Source organism: Felis catus, chromosome E1 (genome assembly GCF_018350175.1).
Source record: "Felis catus isolate Fca126 chromosome E1, F.catus_Fca126_mat1.0, whole genome shotgun sequence".
Classification (NCBI taxonomy): domain Eukaryota; kingdom Metazoa; phylum Chordata; class Mammalia; order Carnivora; family Felidae; genus Felis; species Felis catus.
The window spans coordinates 9,365,919-9,381,893 of record NC_058381.1 but is presented as its reverse complement, the minus strand read 5'-3'; the positions used below and the strand labels follow the sequence as shown (position 1 = coordinate 9,381,893).

Sequence of the window (15,975 nt, the reverse complement as noted above, 5' to 3'; positions counted from 1 at the left end):
ACTCCTCTGTACCAGGAACCCCCTTCTCCCAAGTTATCGCTGAAATGATGAAAAGTAGTGGGAAATCCCACCAGAATAAGGAGAAAGCTGCCATTGGTCTGAGAGAGAGACTTCTGCAAGGGTTCACGCAAGCGAGAGTAGATTCAAAGAAGATCCCACAGACATTTAAGTCACGACACACAGAGGAAAGGGCGGATGGACCCTCAGCGAAACACGGCATGCTCCAAACTTTGGCAAAAGGCTCACTCTCTTGCACACATCACAAGCAGGGGTCATGCCGGGCACCTTGACGAATGTGAGGGACAAGGCAGGGACCGAGACAGACAAGATCCCAGCCCTGAGGGAGCTTACATTCTAGTAGGGCAGATGGACAAGAAACAAGTGTGATATACGCCATGAATGAAACAGACTAGGGTGAACCAGTAGAAACTGGAGACAAATTGATTGAGATACATGGTTTATCTTGCTGAAAAATTCCCAGCTTTGGCACACAGCAGATTTCAGGAGCCATCGTGTTTTATGATTTATCATATCTTGCACAGAGAATTTTCCCCTGTCAGTTTTGGGACAACCTTCGCTGCCAAAGGTAGGAGTTGGGGGAGCAGTGGTGGGAAAAGAATTCTGTGAACCGCTCACACCCTGAGGCTACCCCCTGATTCCTTAGCTCAGGGATCAGAGGCAAGATGGGCCCTTGGGAAGATTTCAAGTTAATAGAAGGTGCACCTGGCTAAGGTTTGTGTAGGAGCAACACCATTCCTCACCTCCTGCTGATAACATTGGCCTCCAGTCACAGCAGGAACGCTCCACCCAAGTCCCTCCCAGGGTTTTTCAAACTGGAGGCAGGGAGGATCTTTCTTCTCTGGACTGGCAGTTGTGAAGATATGAGTTCAAGGATGATGGTGCCTCTTCCCCTTTGTGTGAAGAAGTTTAACTGCAGAAGGAGAGAATGAAGCCAACACACCCAGAGCAGTGGAGATAAGAGGTGGAGACAGAGAGTCCTGCTCTCTTGGTAGCCAGGTCCGCCATGATGCTTCCTGTGGTTTGGTTGCCTGAGTCTCTCCCCCTGCCCCCCCCTTTTTTTTTTTTTTGCCAAAGCTGCTTCTTGTTGAGGTTCTGCCAGATGTAACCAAAGTCACATAGAGCTGGGATCATATCACAGGTTACTCCAAGAGTCAATGCTGTACACAGCAAAGCAAGGACCCCTCAACAGTGGGCTTTGACACATGCGGCCCTACCAGTTAGAGGAGGGGGAACCCCAAGCTAACCCTAGGGGCAGAGATCCCCACCATGTTTGCCCCATTCAGGGGTCTCGGCATGTAGAGCCAAAATAGGATTGTGGGGGATGGCTCTTTATCAGCTAGGATGAGCTAAGCGACCATGACAAACAAGACCCAAAAATATGTATTGGCTCAAACACAAGAAGAGTTTGTTTTTCATTCACCTAACAGACTGCAGCAAGTGCTCTTTAGTTGATGGGTGGTTCTTTCCCATAGGGCGACTCAGGGACCCAGGATCCCATATGTGGTTCTAACATAGCCTAGTTATCATCTACATCTTACCAGCAGAAGGGGAAAGATAATTCTTCAAAGCCTTATCTTGCAATCTCTTCAAGTCACATGCTATTGGTGAGAACTAGTCACACGCTCCTACTGAACTGCAAAGCAGGCTGGGAAGTGTAGTCTAACCTTGCACTTTGCTACAACCCCCATGACTACAAAACGAGAGAATGATCTTGGTGGGCAGGAAAGTTTGACTTTCTGAGAGCACTAAATGTTGGGCACTCTGGTGTTTGGATTCTAATTCTAGACGCAGATTTCTTGATCTTGACGCCATTGACATTGGAGACTGGGTAATTCTTTGGCGGTGGGAGGGAGGCCGCCCTGCGTATTGCAGGGCATTTAGCAGCATCCCTGGCCTCTACCCACCCGATGCCAGTAACACTTCTTCCTTTGTCTTCCCCCAGCCCCGGTCATGACATAAAAAATGTCTCCAGATATTGCCAAATATCCCTGGGGCACAAAATCACCCCCCCCCAGTTGAGAATCATTGTTCTAGACAACGAGACCATGGGTCAGAATCTTCTGTCAACCTGGGACAAAACTGCAACGAAACAACCTGCCCACACTTTGTCCCTTGGAAAACTCACGGAGTCGCTGCTCGTGAGTTTTTTTGCTCACAAAATCGACAGACAGCTTAGCTGGGGGGGGCTGACTTGAAGTTCCAGAGAGAACGGAGTGATACAAACTCCAGCCCTCAGGCTCTCCAGGCCCAGGACGAGAATCATGCTAGATCCCCAAGTGCTTGTCACAGCCAGAGCAGCACGCAGAGACGTGCTTTATTAAGTCTTTTCACTTCACTCAGTATGAATCTCAAAGCCATACCAGCTTGTTTGCAAAGAACACACTTTCTGGATTATTTGGTGCAGATTCTCTGAAATTTCTGTGAGAAATAAGTTTTTGTTTTTGGATACCTTGCCTAACGAGAGAAAACATGTGTCAGCATCTGGAAAGTCCCTGTTCTGTGTGGACATGGCAAACGAGAGGGTGGGCAGACACCTAAGAAGGATATTTGTTTTCTGGAAATGGGGTGTCTGGGAAAAACTGGTGAGAAGTCCTTGCAGCCTGGTAAAAACAGGAGGTACTGTCATCCAGCAAAGCATTAGGATGCCAAAAGTTTTTGGTTTTATCTTCTAGAAACCCAACAGCGCTGTTCTGACTTCAGAGGAAATGGCTTTTCTGGTTACAGCGGATGGGTATTCCTTCACATTCCGTGGGGATCTTTGGGAAGAGCTTCAGCGTTTGGGCTGCAGTCCCAGACAGGGAACTCCAGGTTTGTGTGTGGCTGTCAGTACAAAGTATTCATTTCCTGATTCACTGGCAATATGCAAGGCTCCTGAACATTAAGCAAAGATGGTTAATTTGGGGGAGGGGTAGAGAGAGAATCCCAAGCAGGCTCTGTGCTGTCAGCACAGACCCCAACGCGGGGCTCAATCCCATCAACCGTGAGATCATGACCTGAGCCGTGAGATCATGACCTAAGTCCTCCTTCCAATTATGAGCAATGTGGGTCTGAATAAGCATTTGAAGATTCACAGGCCCACGTGTATCATCCTTTCTGAGCAGGCCTGAAAACACTAGACTTCTGGCTACTTATCAGTTGCTGTTTAGCCTGGAAACAACGAACAAATAGGATCGCTAGTCTTGCGTTACTAAGTGATCGCTCTCATTCCAATATGATTGAGTCAGTCCCCTGCTCAGCACCTCCCAGTCACTGTCCATTGCCCGCAAGGGAATGTCCAAACACCTCACCAGGCCCAGAAGCCCCCTGTGGCTCCTTTTAGAGCCCTATCTGCTGCCAGCCCAGGATGCCTCTGTCACCTAGAACCAGCAATGCCAAGTGCATGGCCATGAGTGCACCAGGACATGTCGGGCCCCCGGCGTGGCTCAAACTTCTCCCTTTCAAACCCCCCAAAGCTTGATGACTACTTCTGCAGGTTTCAGGATTCAGGCCACATGTTCTGCTTTCTAGAAAGCTCTCCTGACTTTCACTGTGGCTTCTCAAGAAGAAATGGCCACTCGCTCCCCTGGGTCCCTCGTGTCATTGATAGGACTTTATGACCCAGACCCCTGTCTGCACTTTATTTCACACATTGTTTAGATGTCTGCCTCGCCTCTCCTCTGAGGTCAGGGCCAGTGTCTAAGTCCTCTTGGGAGCCACAGTGCCTAACAGAGGATCTGGAGAATGTTTGTGTAATAGAAGTTTATTGAGCAGAGCAATGAACGGAAATTTCTGTCATGTGGCTCTTTCCTTTTTTCAATTGTGGCGAAATACACATAACATAAAATTCACCATCTTAATCATTTTATTTACTTAATTTATTTTCGTCTTCATCATTTTATTTATTTTTTTCTTTTTAAAAAAATATTTACGGGGCGCCTGGGTGGCTCAGTCGGTTGAGCGTCCGACTGCGGCTCAGGTCACGATCTCGCGGTTTGCGAGTTCGAGCCTCGCGTCGGCCTCTGTGCTGACAGCTGGGAGCCTGGAGCCTGCTTCCGATTCTGTGTCTCCCTCTCTCTCTGCCCCCTCCCCTGCTCATGCTCTGTCTCTCTCTCTCTCTCTCTCTCTCTCTCTCTCTGTCAAAAATAAATAAAACATTAAAAAAAAAGTTAAAAAAATATTTCCTTATTTTGGAGAGAAAAAGAGGGGCAGAGAGAGAGGGAGACAAAGAACTCCAAGCAGGCTTCACGCTTTCAGCACAGATCCCGACGCGGGGCTCGAACCCATGAACCGCGAGATCATGACCTGGGCCGAAGTCGGACGCTTAACCAGCTGAGCCACCCAAGTGCCCCTCATCTTAGTCACTCCCCATGCCTCTCCCCTCTCGGCTTCTGGCAGCCACCTTTCTTCTGTTTGTCTCTATGAATCTGACAGACCCATGTTCTAGGCACCTCCCACAAGTGGAATCATACACTATTTGTCTCCTTGTGACTGGCTCATTTCCACCGAGCGTCACGTCCTCAAGGTTCATCCGTGTGGGGTTGTGTGTCAGAAGTTTCCTTCCTTTTCAAGGCTGAATAATATTGTATTGTGTGGATACAGCGCGTTTTGTTTATCCATTCGTACATCAAGGGACGCCCGGGTTGCCTCCACGTTTTGGCCATTATGAGCAATGCTGCCGTAAACATGAGTATACACATAGCTGTTCGAGTCTCTGCTTTCGATTTTATTGGGCATATACCCAGATGTGGAATTGCTGGGTCATATGGTAATTCTGCGTGTGCTATTATAATTCTGTGTTTATTTTTATTTTTATTTTTTGAGAGAGAGGGCATGCGAGTGAGCAGGGGAGGGGCAGAGGGAGAGGGAGAGGGAGAGAGAGAATCTTAAGCAGGCTCCACGCCGTGGAGCCCCATGTGGGGCTCAGTCTCAAGAAGTGGGAGATCGTGATCTGAGCTGAAATCAAGAGTCGGATGCTTAACTGACGGAGCCACCCAGGCGCCCCTGCGTTGATTAGTTTTTTTTTTTTTTCAATGTTTATTTATTTTTGGGACAGAGAGAGACAGAGCATGAACGGGGGAGGGTCAGAGAGAGAGGGAGACACAGAATCGGAAACAGTCTCCAGGCTCTGAGCCATCAGCCCAGAGCCTGACGTGGGGCTCGAACTCACAGACCGCGAGATCGTGACCTGGCTGAAGTCCGACGCTTAACCGACTTCGCCACCCAGGCGCCCCACGTTGATTAGTTTTTTAAAGAAACAGACATACTGTTCCAGGACAGCATTTTACATACACGATTTCACTGAATGCTCGTGATAATCCTAGGAGGGAGAAGAATGATATTCCTTTCTCAAGAGATAAGAAAATGAAGGCAATTGGCCAGTTTCATAAAGCCAACCAGGTCCCCAAATCCATGCTTTGGAGTTCTGTGCCATATTGGCTTTTCTCCGGAAGGGCGGCAGGCTCCCTCGCTCTGGTGGGTGAAGGGCCCCGCCTTAGGTTGGGGGGAAAAGAACTTCCTGAATGAGTGGCATCCTACTTGTAGGTGGTCACCAAGGTCAGCTGTCTGTGACTAGCTTCAGCCCAGTCCATCACAGGCTCGGATCTTCCGCAGCGATGCTGTAACATGTTTCTCCGGGTTCTATATCCCAGGACACGATGACCTCATAAACTCATAATCAAGTTTCATGATTACAAAACCACTCAGGAAGAACGTGGTTGCTATGCACTCCTCTGAAGTAATGACCGAATATGGGAGATCATTTAAATCCGGTTGAGATCACTCCAATTTCGTTATCCAAGATCTCTTGGTGGTTCCGGGCGTGAGATAGAGAGTTGGCGCATAATCTAACATCTTGCAGGATCTCAGAGATAATCTAACCGTGAGAAGCCTTCCCTATGTCTCTCGTCAAAGATCTGGCAGTTCATTAAACTAGCTGGTAAGCGATGGGTTGTCAAGGCACGCCTAGATGCTCCATCCCGTCAATAGACCCCAAACTTCCCCTGCATTGTAGCCGCTAGACATGAAAACCCAGGGCAGAGAAGAGAGGGAAGGGATAAGATCAGGAGTTCATGCTTTGATGGACCTTCTCTGCTCCAGACATACAGCAGCGACACATGAACTATCGAAACAGAAAACCCCAAATGCCTGGATACACTCAAAGGTAAGACGATGCTGGAGGATAGAAAAGATCAAGCGGGGAAGAGGTGAAATATTGCAAGGGTGGAAATGTAAAGCAGAGAGCACACCGCTGCCCCGGGTTTGCTGTTTTGGGGGGGGGGGTCGGAAGTCAGTGGGAATGATTGGAGAGAACTAAAAATGTTGAGCCTTCGCGCCGGGCTCACTGCTGGAAGTGAGGGGCAGACTAGGTCATGAAAGGAAGCGGGGAAAAAAAGAAACAACCCTGGCCGACTGCCACCTGGGGAGGTGGCATTTATAAGCCACAAGACTGGGGAGGTGGGAAGTCAGAGATGGCCTCAGAACACAGTCACCAGTTGGCATGTTACCTGATTTTGCATAACGTGAAGACCGCGAGGGGCAGGGGAGTCCTGAAACGTCATTGTAAGACTATGGCTTGGCCAGGGGCAGGTGGAAGCAACTGCATAAAGACTAGATGGGTGGGGATGTGAGCCCAGAATAAGAGAGAGAGAGAGAGAGAGAGAGAACTTTCCAAGAGAATAAAAAATTGGAATCTGAATCCACTCCAAGTTCACCCTCTGGAACAGACTGATAATGACTTCAAAATAAATATATGTGGCATGCTCAGGGAGATACAAAAAGGAATGACTTCTGTTTTAAACTAGAGCAAGAAATTATTTAAAAAGATATCAGAGGAGTGCCTAGCTGGCTCAGTCGATGGAGCGTGCGACTCTTGATCTCAGGGTTGTGGGTTCAAGCCCCACAATGGGTGTAGAGATCACTGAATCATAAAATTTTATTTTTTTTTAATGTTCATTTATTTTTGAGAGAGAGAGAAAGAAAGAGTGAGCAGGGGAGGGGCGGGGGGGGGGGTGGACAGAGGATCTAAAGCAGGCTCTGAGCAGAAGGCAGAGAGCCCCATGCAGGGCTTGAACTCACGAACCGTGAGATCATGACCTGAGCTGAAGTCAGACACTCAACCGACTGAGCCACCCAGGCGCCCCTAAATAATAAAATCTTTTTAAAAAGTTGGGGCACCTGGTGGCTCAGTCGGTTCAGCGTCTGACTTCGTCTCAGGACATGATCTCACGGTTTGTGGGTTCAAGCCCCGCATAGGGTTCTGTGCTGATGGCTCGGAGCCTGGAGACTGCTTTGGGTTCTGTGTTTTCCCCTCTCTCTTTGCCCCCCCCCCCCGCTCACACTCTGTTTGTCTCTCTTTGTCTCTCAAAAAATTGAATAAACATTAAAAAAAATAATAAAAAAATTAAAAAGTCTTAAAAAAATAAAAAGCCATCAGAAACAAAGTAGGAACAAGCGATGGTAAAAAGAAACAAACTGAAATCTTCCAGTCGTGGAAAGAAAAAGTCACTGAAGTTTTAGAAATTAGTCTGTAGATGGGGTAAACTTGACACTTGGGCAGACAGAGAGGAGCAGTGAATTGAAAGAGAGACAAAGAGAAATATAATAGACAAGGCGATTAATTGCATCTCCCTTCTGGGAAAAGCTAACATGCTCACATTATCTGGATTTTACCAATCTGCACATGATTCCGTCTTCAGATCCCTGTTCATTAGTGTTCATTTTTAATGTTTATTTCTTTTTGAGAGAGAGAGAGACAGAATATGAGTGACAGAGGGGCAGAGAGAGAGAGGGAGACACAGAATCCGAAGCAGGCTCCAGGCTCTGAGCTGTCAGCACAGAGTCTGACATGGGGCTGAACTCAGAAGCTGTGAGATCATGACCTGAGCCAAAGCTGGATGCTTAACTGGCCATCCAGGCGCCCTGAAATCACACATACTCAAACTCAAATGTTGCCCTATGTAGCAATTGTGGTGGAACGAATCTGTGCTTTCAAAACAAGTATGGAAGAGCTGACTGGGGCGCCTGGATGGCTTGGTCTGTTAAGCGTCCAACTCTAGCTCAGGTTATGATCTTGGAGTTCGAGTCCCGTTTTGGTTCTGTGCTGACAGCTCAGAACCTGGAGGCTGCTTCTGATTATGTCTCTCTCTCTCTCTCTCTCTCTCTCTCTCTCTCTCTCTGCCCTTCCCCTGCTTGTGCTCTGTCTCTCTCTCTCAAAAATAAATAAACATTAAAAAAAAAGAACTGACTGTATTTAAAATATTGAAATGTTAAGCAATTCCAGAATTTTCCATTAATCTCTTCTTTTTTCTCTTTTTTTTCCCCCAAGGTTAGTCAAGTGAAGCAGTGGAGAAGGAACAAAGAAATCTGTAACTAGCTATGATCAATTAGTTGTAAATTAATCTCTTATTTAACATTTTGATTGCACCCAAAAAGATAATTTCGTGAACAATTTATATGATATAATCTAGGAGTTTCAGACACTAGAATGAAAGAGTGATTATAGAACTTTAATGGACACCCAAAAAAAAGTTCTGAATGGTGATCTAGGAATTCTTTATAAACTTCCTAGATTTTGAGCCCCCATTAAAAAAAATCGGGGTGCCTGGCTGCCTTAGTCTGTAAAGCACGCAACTCTTGATTTCAGCGTCTTGAGTTTGAGTCCCAGGTTTACTTAAAAAAAAAAAAAAAGAAATGACTGGGGGCACCTGGGTGGCTCAGTCGGTTAGGCATCTGACTTTGGCTCAAGTCATGATCTCACGGTTCAGGAGTTCGAGCCCAAAATTAGGCTCTGCACTAACAGTGTGGAGCCTGCTTGGGATTCTCTCTCTCTTTCTCTGCCCCTCCCCCACTCACACTGTCTCTCTCTCTCTCTCTCTCTCTCTCTCTCTCTGTCTCAAAATAAATAAATACACTTAAAAAACTAAAAATTTTAAAATGACTATTGGGGCATCTGACTGGCTCAGCTGAGGAATGTACAACTCTTGATCTCTGGGTCATAAGTTCAAGCCCAACTTTGTGGGTAGGAATTACCTTTAAAAAATCTTTACAAAAATGACTACTGTATTTTAGGCCAAACACAACTTCAAAACTTACCATAACATTAAAGGCTATTTATTTCTTCAATGGAATAAAAAGTTTTAGTTATCAGATTGGGAAATGATCTAATGTTAGAAACGTGGTTATAGGTTAATGTGTGTATATATCTTTTTGCACTAAAAGGTTATTTTATTTTTAAGTTTAAGATTGTTAATATTATAATACATTTCTGATTTTATGGGAAGTTTGGATTTTCACAAAGGTACATTACAAAATAGCCCTTTTCCCTCTGATTTATTCAACTTTACCTGGGAGCATACCATAGAGGAGAAAAATCTTTGGGGATTTCTTACATTCAATACCACTTTAGTTTATTTTTAAAAAAAGATTTTATGTGTAAGTAATCTCGACACCCAACGTGGGGCTTGAACTCACAACCTTGAGACTAAGAGTCCCATGCTCCATCGACTGAGCCAGCCAGGTGCCATTCAATACCATCTCAGAAGTTCTTTCCACCACATATTACATGATGATAAGCAATGGATATGAATTAATCTTCAGATATGCAGTAAGATACGAAATCTTGGCTGAAGGCTTTTGCACATACTTCATGGGCTTTGTCTCCAGTACAACTTTCCTGAGGTCAAAGTGGGCTTAGGTGATCATGCCAGTGTTTACACATTAATTAATCGTTATCGATACAAAGTAGATCAGCCAATGAACATTTCAATACCTAGAGTAAAATCTCTGGAGCCTCATGGTCCCTGAGATTTATTTCCTTTCTGTATCTGAGAAATTTCTCTGCCTTACCACCAGCAGAATTTCTACATTTATCATTTACCTCCTCATCACCTTTAATTTCTTGTCCATTAACTAAAAGCAAAAATCCTTGAAATCATATGAGTAGGTGAGAGAAGGAAAAGTAGGGGCAAAAACTTCCTAAAAATAAAGCCTCCTCCTCATCTACTTGGAAGCATCAATATCTCTTATAAATGGAAATGCTTCAAACCAAACAATTTTCTCCATCCCAGTTCAAGTCTCTGGAAGGGTTCAGGATCGGCGACAGAGAATAATAATCTTATTCTAAGATCAGTTGCAGCCCATTAGCTTGATGACATTAGTCGGCAGGAACGTGAACATCACGTATGCTGGCTATTTGCTTAAAAAGATTTTATTTACTGGAGTATTCGGTGAGTCGGCAGTCAGAAGATGCCTGGGGTCTGTAAGTTAGAAACCTACCAGTTGTTCAGGAGGACAGCTTTTCCTGGTCTAAACTTACCAGAAATGTCTCTTTGGGGAGTCTTAAAGAAGACACCGATAAACAGCACATCTAACAACATCGTTTCAATAAAAAACGACAGTCCTTCCCCATGACCGCTGCTTCCTGCCGGCCTGGACACTTACCCAGGGCGTGATGCCAAATGCGTTCAGTAAGAGCGATCCCACGAAGGGGTCAAAGCCGTTTGGTCAAGGTCTGTCTGGTACACTGGCCAGTATTAGCAAAACTGAAGAAGAAGATGGAGTGTATTTCCTTTTGGCACCGTTCTCCAAATATTTCTGGAGACAAAAATCTATGATAAGAGTCGGGCAGCTGAGAAGGAAGAGGGAGGCAGCTATGAACAGAGCGTGAGTGTGTGGGGGGGCTGGTGTGGTGGGGTGGGAAACTGGAAGCCTGGAACGGCCTCTCCCCTTCGCCCATTTTGCCCACCCTCCTCTGGCAACCACCGGTTTGCCCTCTGCATTTATGGGTCTGTTTCTGCTTTGGTTTGTTCGCTCCTTTGTTTTGTTTTGTGGATTTCACAGCTACGTGAAATCACATGGTATCCGTCTTTCGCTGTCAGACTTATTTCCCTTCGCACAAGTGATTCTAAGCCCATCTATGTTGTCGCGAAGGGCAAGATTTCAGTCTTTTTTACGGTTGCGTACTATTCCGTTGTGTTTATGCACCACATTTTCGTCCATTCCTTTATCAGTGGGCGCTTCCCTATCTTGGCTACTGTAAGTAATGCTGCAATAAACATAGGGGTGCATAGACCTTTTTAGATTACTGCGTTCATTTTCTCTCCCCAAATCCCCAGTGGTGGAATTACTGGGCCTTATGGCATTTCTTTTTTCTTTTTTTTTTTTTTTTCAACGTTTATTTATTTTTGGGACAGAGAGAGACAGAGCATGAACGGGGGAGGGGCAGAGAGAGAGGGAGACACAGAATGGGAAACAGGCTCCAGGCTCTGAGCCATCAGCCCAGAGCCTGACGCGGGGCTCGAACTCCCGGACCGCGAGATCGTGACCTGGCTGAAGTCGGACGCTTAACCGACTGCGCCACCCAGGCGCCCCGCCTTATGGCACTTCTAATTAATTTTTTGAGGAACCTCCATACTGTTTCTCCAGGGGCCACACCATCTCTGATCTGATCCTCAATAAGATATCTACTTTGACAACTCTCCCACGTTCAGGACATCTCGAGGGTTTTCCTCCCATAAAGGACTCCTCTGATGGCAATGAAGGAAGTGGTATGATTAAGGCTTTTCACGGTTATTTAATTAAATTAATTAATTAATGAGAGAGAGAGAGAGAGCAGGGGGAGAGCAGCAGAGGGAGAGAGAAAAGCCCAAGCAGGCTCCATGCTCAGTGTGGAGCCCAATGTAGGGCCCGATCTCACCACCCTGGGTTCAGGACCTGAGCTGAAATCAAGAGTCCGACGCTCAAATGACTGAGCCACCCAGGCACCCCAGTTGTGACATTCATAAGTTCTCTCTCTGGTGCGAGCACTCAACCAGAGCATAAATTCAATGCTCTAAGTGACGGTTTTCTCACAGGTGATGCATTCATAAGGTTTTGCCCACTGTAAATTTTCTAATGTTCACATCGGATTTTGTAAACATTGAGAGACACCCTACATTCATGGCATTCGGAGTTCTCTCCTAGTTTGGATTCTGATGGGAAGTAAGAGATGATCTTTTACTTAGACAGCACCCTGCATTTAACACACAGCAACTAAATAAACAAAAACCTCATTGGTCACCTTTGGAGCACCCTAGGGAACAAACTGTACCCCAGGGTAGCCCAATAGTTGATGAGAAGTTTCTTTTTATAGGAACAATCCATTTATAAAGGAAGGAATTACAGATTATAGAATATAACTATCTTGCAACTCCTAATAAATGATCAGCAGGTGCTGTCTCGCAACTCCTAGGTAATGATCAGCAGGTGCTTATACCAGCGAAGAGAGAAATCCAGACACGTGCCTTCCGATAGAAGAACACAAGTCCCCTATGAAGTATTTTTGCCAAAAAATCGAACTTGAATGGGATCAAGCCTCTGGTGCCGTCAGTTTATAGGAAACACAGGAAAGTAGAAGAACATTAACATATCGTCCCAGTTAGTGAGCAAAATCTGGATTGTAGGAAACTTGACAGGACAAAAGACCTAGTTTTTCCAAGAAACATGTTAAAAGAAATAAATGTCAGGGGGAGTTATAGAAAGAGATTCAAGTGACATACCAATTAACTTCAAAGTGTAGAACTTATTTGGATCCTGACTCGAACTGTGAAGAATGCAAAGAAATTTACAGCAGGCAGGAGAATCTCAACAATCACTTGATTTTTAGTAACATTAGGGCTTATTTATATATTAGAGTAGGTTCTATGCCCAACGTGGGGCTTGAACCCTGGGCCGAGAGATCCAGAGTGGCATGCTTTACCGACTGAGCCACCCAGGCACCCCGGGACTTTGTTTGTTTTAAACGAATACAGGCATGTCACTGTTTCAAGGGTCATCTTTAGAAATGTGAACTTTAGTGTTTATACGTAAAATAATATGATGCTGAGACGTGCTCCCAATAAAGGGGACGGTGTGTGTCGGTGGTGGAACCGCGGCGAGCTATCGATCGAACGCGACAGGATGACCTTTGAAGCTGGTGGGCAGGTACAGCCAGGGCGCGTGGGGGCGCCAATGAGAAGGCAGCGGCATTCTTGGAAGGAGACGATGGTAGCTGCTATAATGGCTGCCAACGCAGACACCTGAAGAGACCGCGTCAACAAGCCCCTCGGTCCCTGAAAGCTGAGCTTCCTAAAGCAGCTCCGCTGCAGGCGGCCTGGGGCGCGCCCAAAGCGGCTGGTGGACCGTCAGCTCCGGACCTCCGCTCCCACCGCCGCTTCTCTTCCTCGCCAGCGGAGGGCGCGCGCAGGTGCGCTCCGATGCGCACGGCCGGGGCCGCCAAGAGGGGCAGGTGCGCACGCGCCGCGGAGGCTACGGACCACATTTCCCAGGAACGCTTGCGTGCCTGGCCCCGCCCAGTGCCCCAGAATCCTTTCCAAGCCGGAGCCTGGCTTCTGCCTGGCCTTCTCTGGGCTGCGGAGTTGTTTGTCCTGCGGGTAGCGGCGTCATAGTTCGGGGAGCGGCAGCTCTTGCACCGGGGCCCCTTTTGGCCGGGTTTTAGACCCGAGCCCCTCCTGCAGGAGGCGAGCTTGGTCCTTTGGCTGTCACTTCCCAGTCAGCCAGACGGCGGCTCGCCCCGCCACACGGGTGTGGACTTGCAGCCTCTTAGAGGCGGGAGGAAGTTGGATGCCGATGCGGAGTGCGGGTCACAAGGAGTTTCAAAGAGGGCTCATTTCCCAGAAGCTACCCTCCCTGCGGTCTTCTTTGAGCGACCGAAGTTAGGGCGGGGAGGATGCCCGAGACACACGGTGGTTAGGAACCGAGTGCTAGCCTTGAACCCACGTTCCCTTAAGCAAGACTGGAACACGAGTACGTGAACACTGGAAACTCCAGAAAGGGAAGACCTGGAACCCGCTTAGGTAGACCTCTCAACCCACGTTCCCCACCTACCGGGTGTCTCCTCTGATTTAAGACGAAGGGTTACAGGCGCACAGGCGTAGTGTGGTCGGCAGAGGGCAGCGTTGACCGCTTGCTTCCTCAGGGCTAGGGTTCTGTCCCTCGGGACCGGACGGACTCCTGGCGTTGTGCCTTCGTATCCCTTTACTTTCACGCCTCAGAGCTCTTCTTTTATTTACTGACACTCTCGCCCCTCTCCCACACGTCCGATGAGCGTTTGCTCCTTTCCTTAATCTGCCTGGTGTTTGGCTCAGCCAGTAGACCTAAACCCCCACTCCACTGTGTGGACGCATAGCTGGCTAACTTGTTTCATAAAAGGTCGGTAAGTATCTTAGGCTTTGCGGTCTCTTTGGGTTTCACAACTTTGAGGTTGTTGCAGGAAAGCGGGCAAAAACCATACTTAAATGAATATGGCTGTGTTCCTATTAACACTGAAATTTGAATTTCATGGGTCAGGAAATAATCCTTTTTCCCCCCAACCATTTTAAATGTAGTATATTCTACTCCAGTGTAAAATATGAATGAATGAATATCCCAGATGTAGTTTTTAATCGGTGTACCGCGGATTGAGATCATTACTTTTCAACCTCTGCCTATGGATCAGATTTGGGATGACCAAAGATTTTTCTTCAGGGAAAGACCTCTACTCTGCAGTCTTGAAACAGGCAACTTCTTTTGAGTTTCTGTCCTTCCTACATATAAGCCCTAACCGCCCCCGAATTCTTGGTGGGAGGTTTCCCCTCTTCTACACTAGAATGGACAATATCGGGAGAGGCGATATGCCAAGGACCTTGCACTTCCCTAGGTGCTCCTGTTGGGTATGCCAAGATTGCGAGGTCTTAATCGCGCTTTACCTGGGCCATTTCTCAGCCTTGTGTTCACAGCAAGCAAACAGGCAAAGCAGGGGCTGGAGGGGGGTCAGGGAAGGCAAAGAGCATGCTTGGTTACAATTCGCTATAAAAGTAGTGATTCCCCCAACTCAGCGTTGCTTTCCTGTAAGGCAGCCCGCTGTTTGTGCTGGAACTCATCTGGGCCCATCTCTGGAGCTACAGAAATGAGTCTAATAGAGCCTTCTCCCTTGTTAGGAGCATATATTCTAGTTGGAAAGATGGTCATTCTTCTGAAGGTTTTTTATTTTTTTAAAGTCACCTCTGCCCCCATCGTGGCGCTCAAACTCACGACCCCGAGGTCCAGAGCTGCATGCTCTACCAACTGAGCCACTCAAGTGCCTCTAAGATAGTCACTCTTGATGCCCCTCATCCCGATCCAAATCCTTAGCAAGTTCTAGAGACTCTACCTTCGAAATGCATCCTGGGTTGGGTCACTTCTTACCACCTCTGCTGCAACCACCATTTCTCCTCCGAATCACTGGAATTCCTGCTTCTGCCCTTGCTGCACTTTAAGACATTAGAATCACCTGGGGAATTGAACGCTGATAGTTCAGATGGATAATTCTCCATCCCAAATGAAGTAAGTCAATATCCCTCGACGTGGGGCCCGGGCGTTGGTAATTGTAGAAGCTCCCCAGGTCGTTTCAATGTGCAGCTAAGAGTGAGAATCCACTGCCGTTGACAATGAGAGGATATCGTGGCGTGTCGAGCAAATGGCGACGTGGTCAAATGCACTACTCAACCTGCAGAGCGGTTATGTGGTGGCCTCACATGTTTTCACATGACTTGAGCAAAGTGTGGCAGATACACCGAAAGGGGTAGATCAGGGGCAGGATGAACATTTACCTGGTTATGAAAGAATCAAAACGAAAGCTGATTAAAAGCCTGAAGTGAGGTAGTGGCAGTGGGGACAGAGAAGAGACTGGACTGGAACACATGGAAAGTAAAGCCAATAGGATTGTAACTACAGGTGAACGAGCCTCTCAAAGTTACCGTGAATTAACATAGAGATTTGGGGATGAAAGTTCTGTTTTAGATTAAACCACTGAAGGTACTTTTGAGATAGTTCCAGATGATAACATTGACTATATGGTTCTGAAGCTGGGGAAAGATCTGGGTGGGAGACCAAAACTGAAGTGAGGGTAGAGAGGAGTGCATTCTTGATGGGGCTAGCCTCATTGAAAGATCTGAATTTAGGAAACTATAGAGAAGGGGAGAC

General features: G+C 46.9%; 1 protein-coding gene across 6 annotated transcripts in view; it reads left to right on the top strand.

The window, feature by feature from the left end:
* Positions 1–15,975, top strand: part of LOC123381861 — a 38,941-nt gene that overhangs the window by 16,888 nt on the left and 6,078 nt on the right. For 2 of the 6 annotated variants that reach the window (XR_006589367.1, XR_006589368.1), the window contains exon 4: positions 2,694–2,829. Coding sequence is in view for 2 of the 6 variants with exons in the window: in XM_045044249.1 (XP_044900184.1) it covers positions 2,694–2,829; positions 6,097–6,160; positions 8,324–8,336 (213 nt within the window). In the remaining 4 variants the exon portion in view is untranslated. Of the gene's footprint in view, positions 1–2,693; positions 2,830–6,096; positions 6,161–8,323; positions 8,694–15,975 lie in introns of those variants that run through there. The other 4 variants (XM_045044249.1, XM_045044248.1, XR_006589369.1 and 1 more) reach the window with 4 other exon arrangements.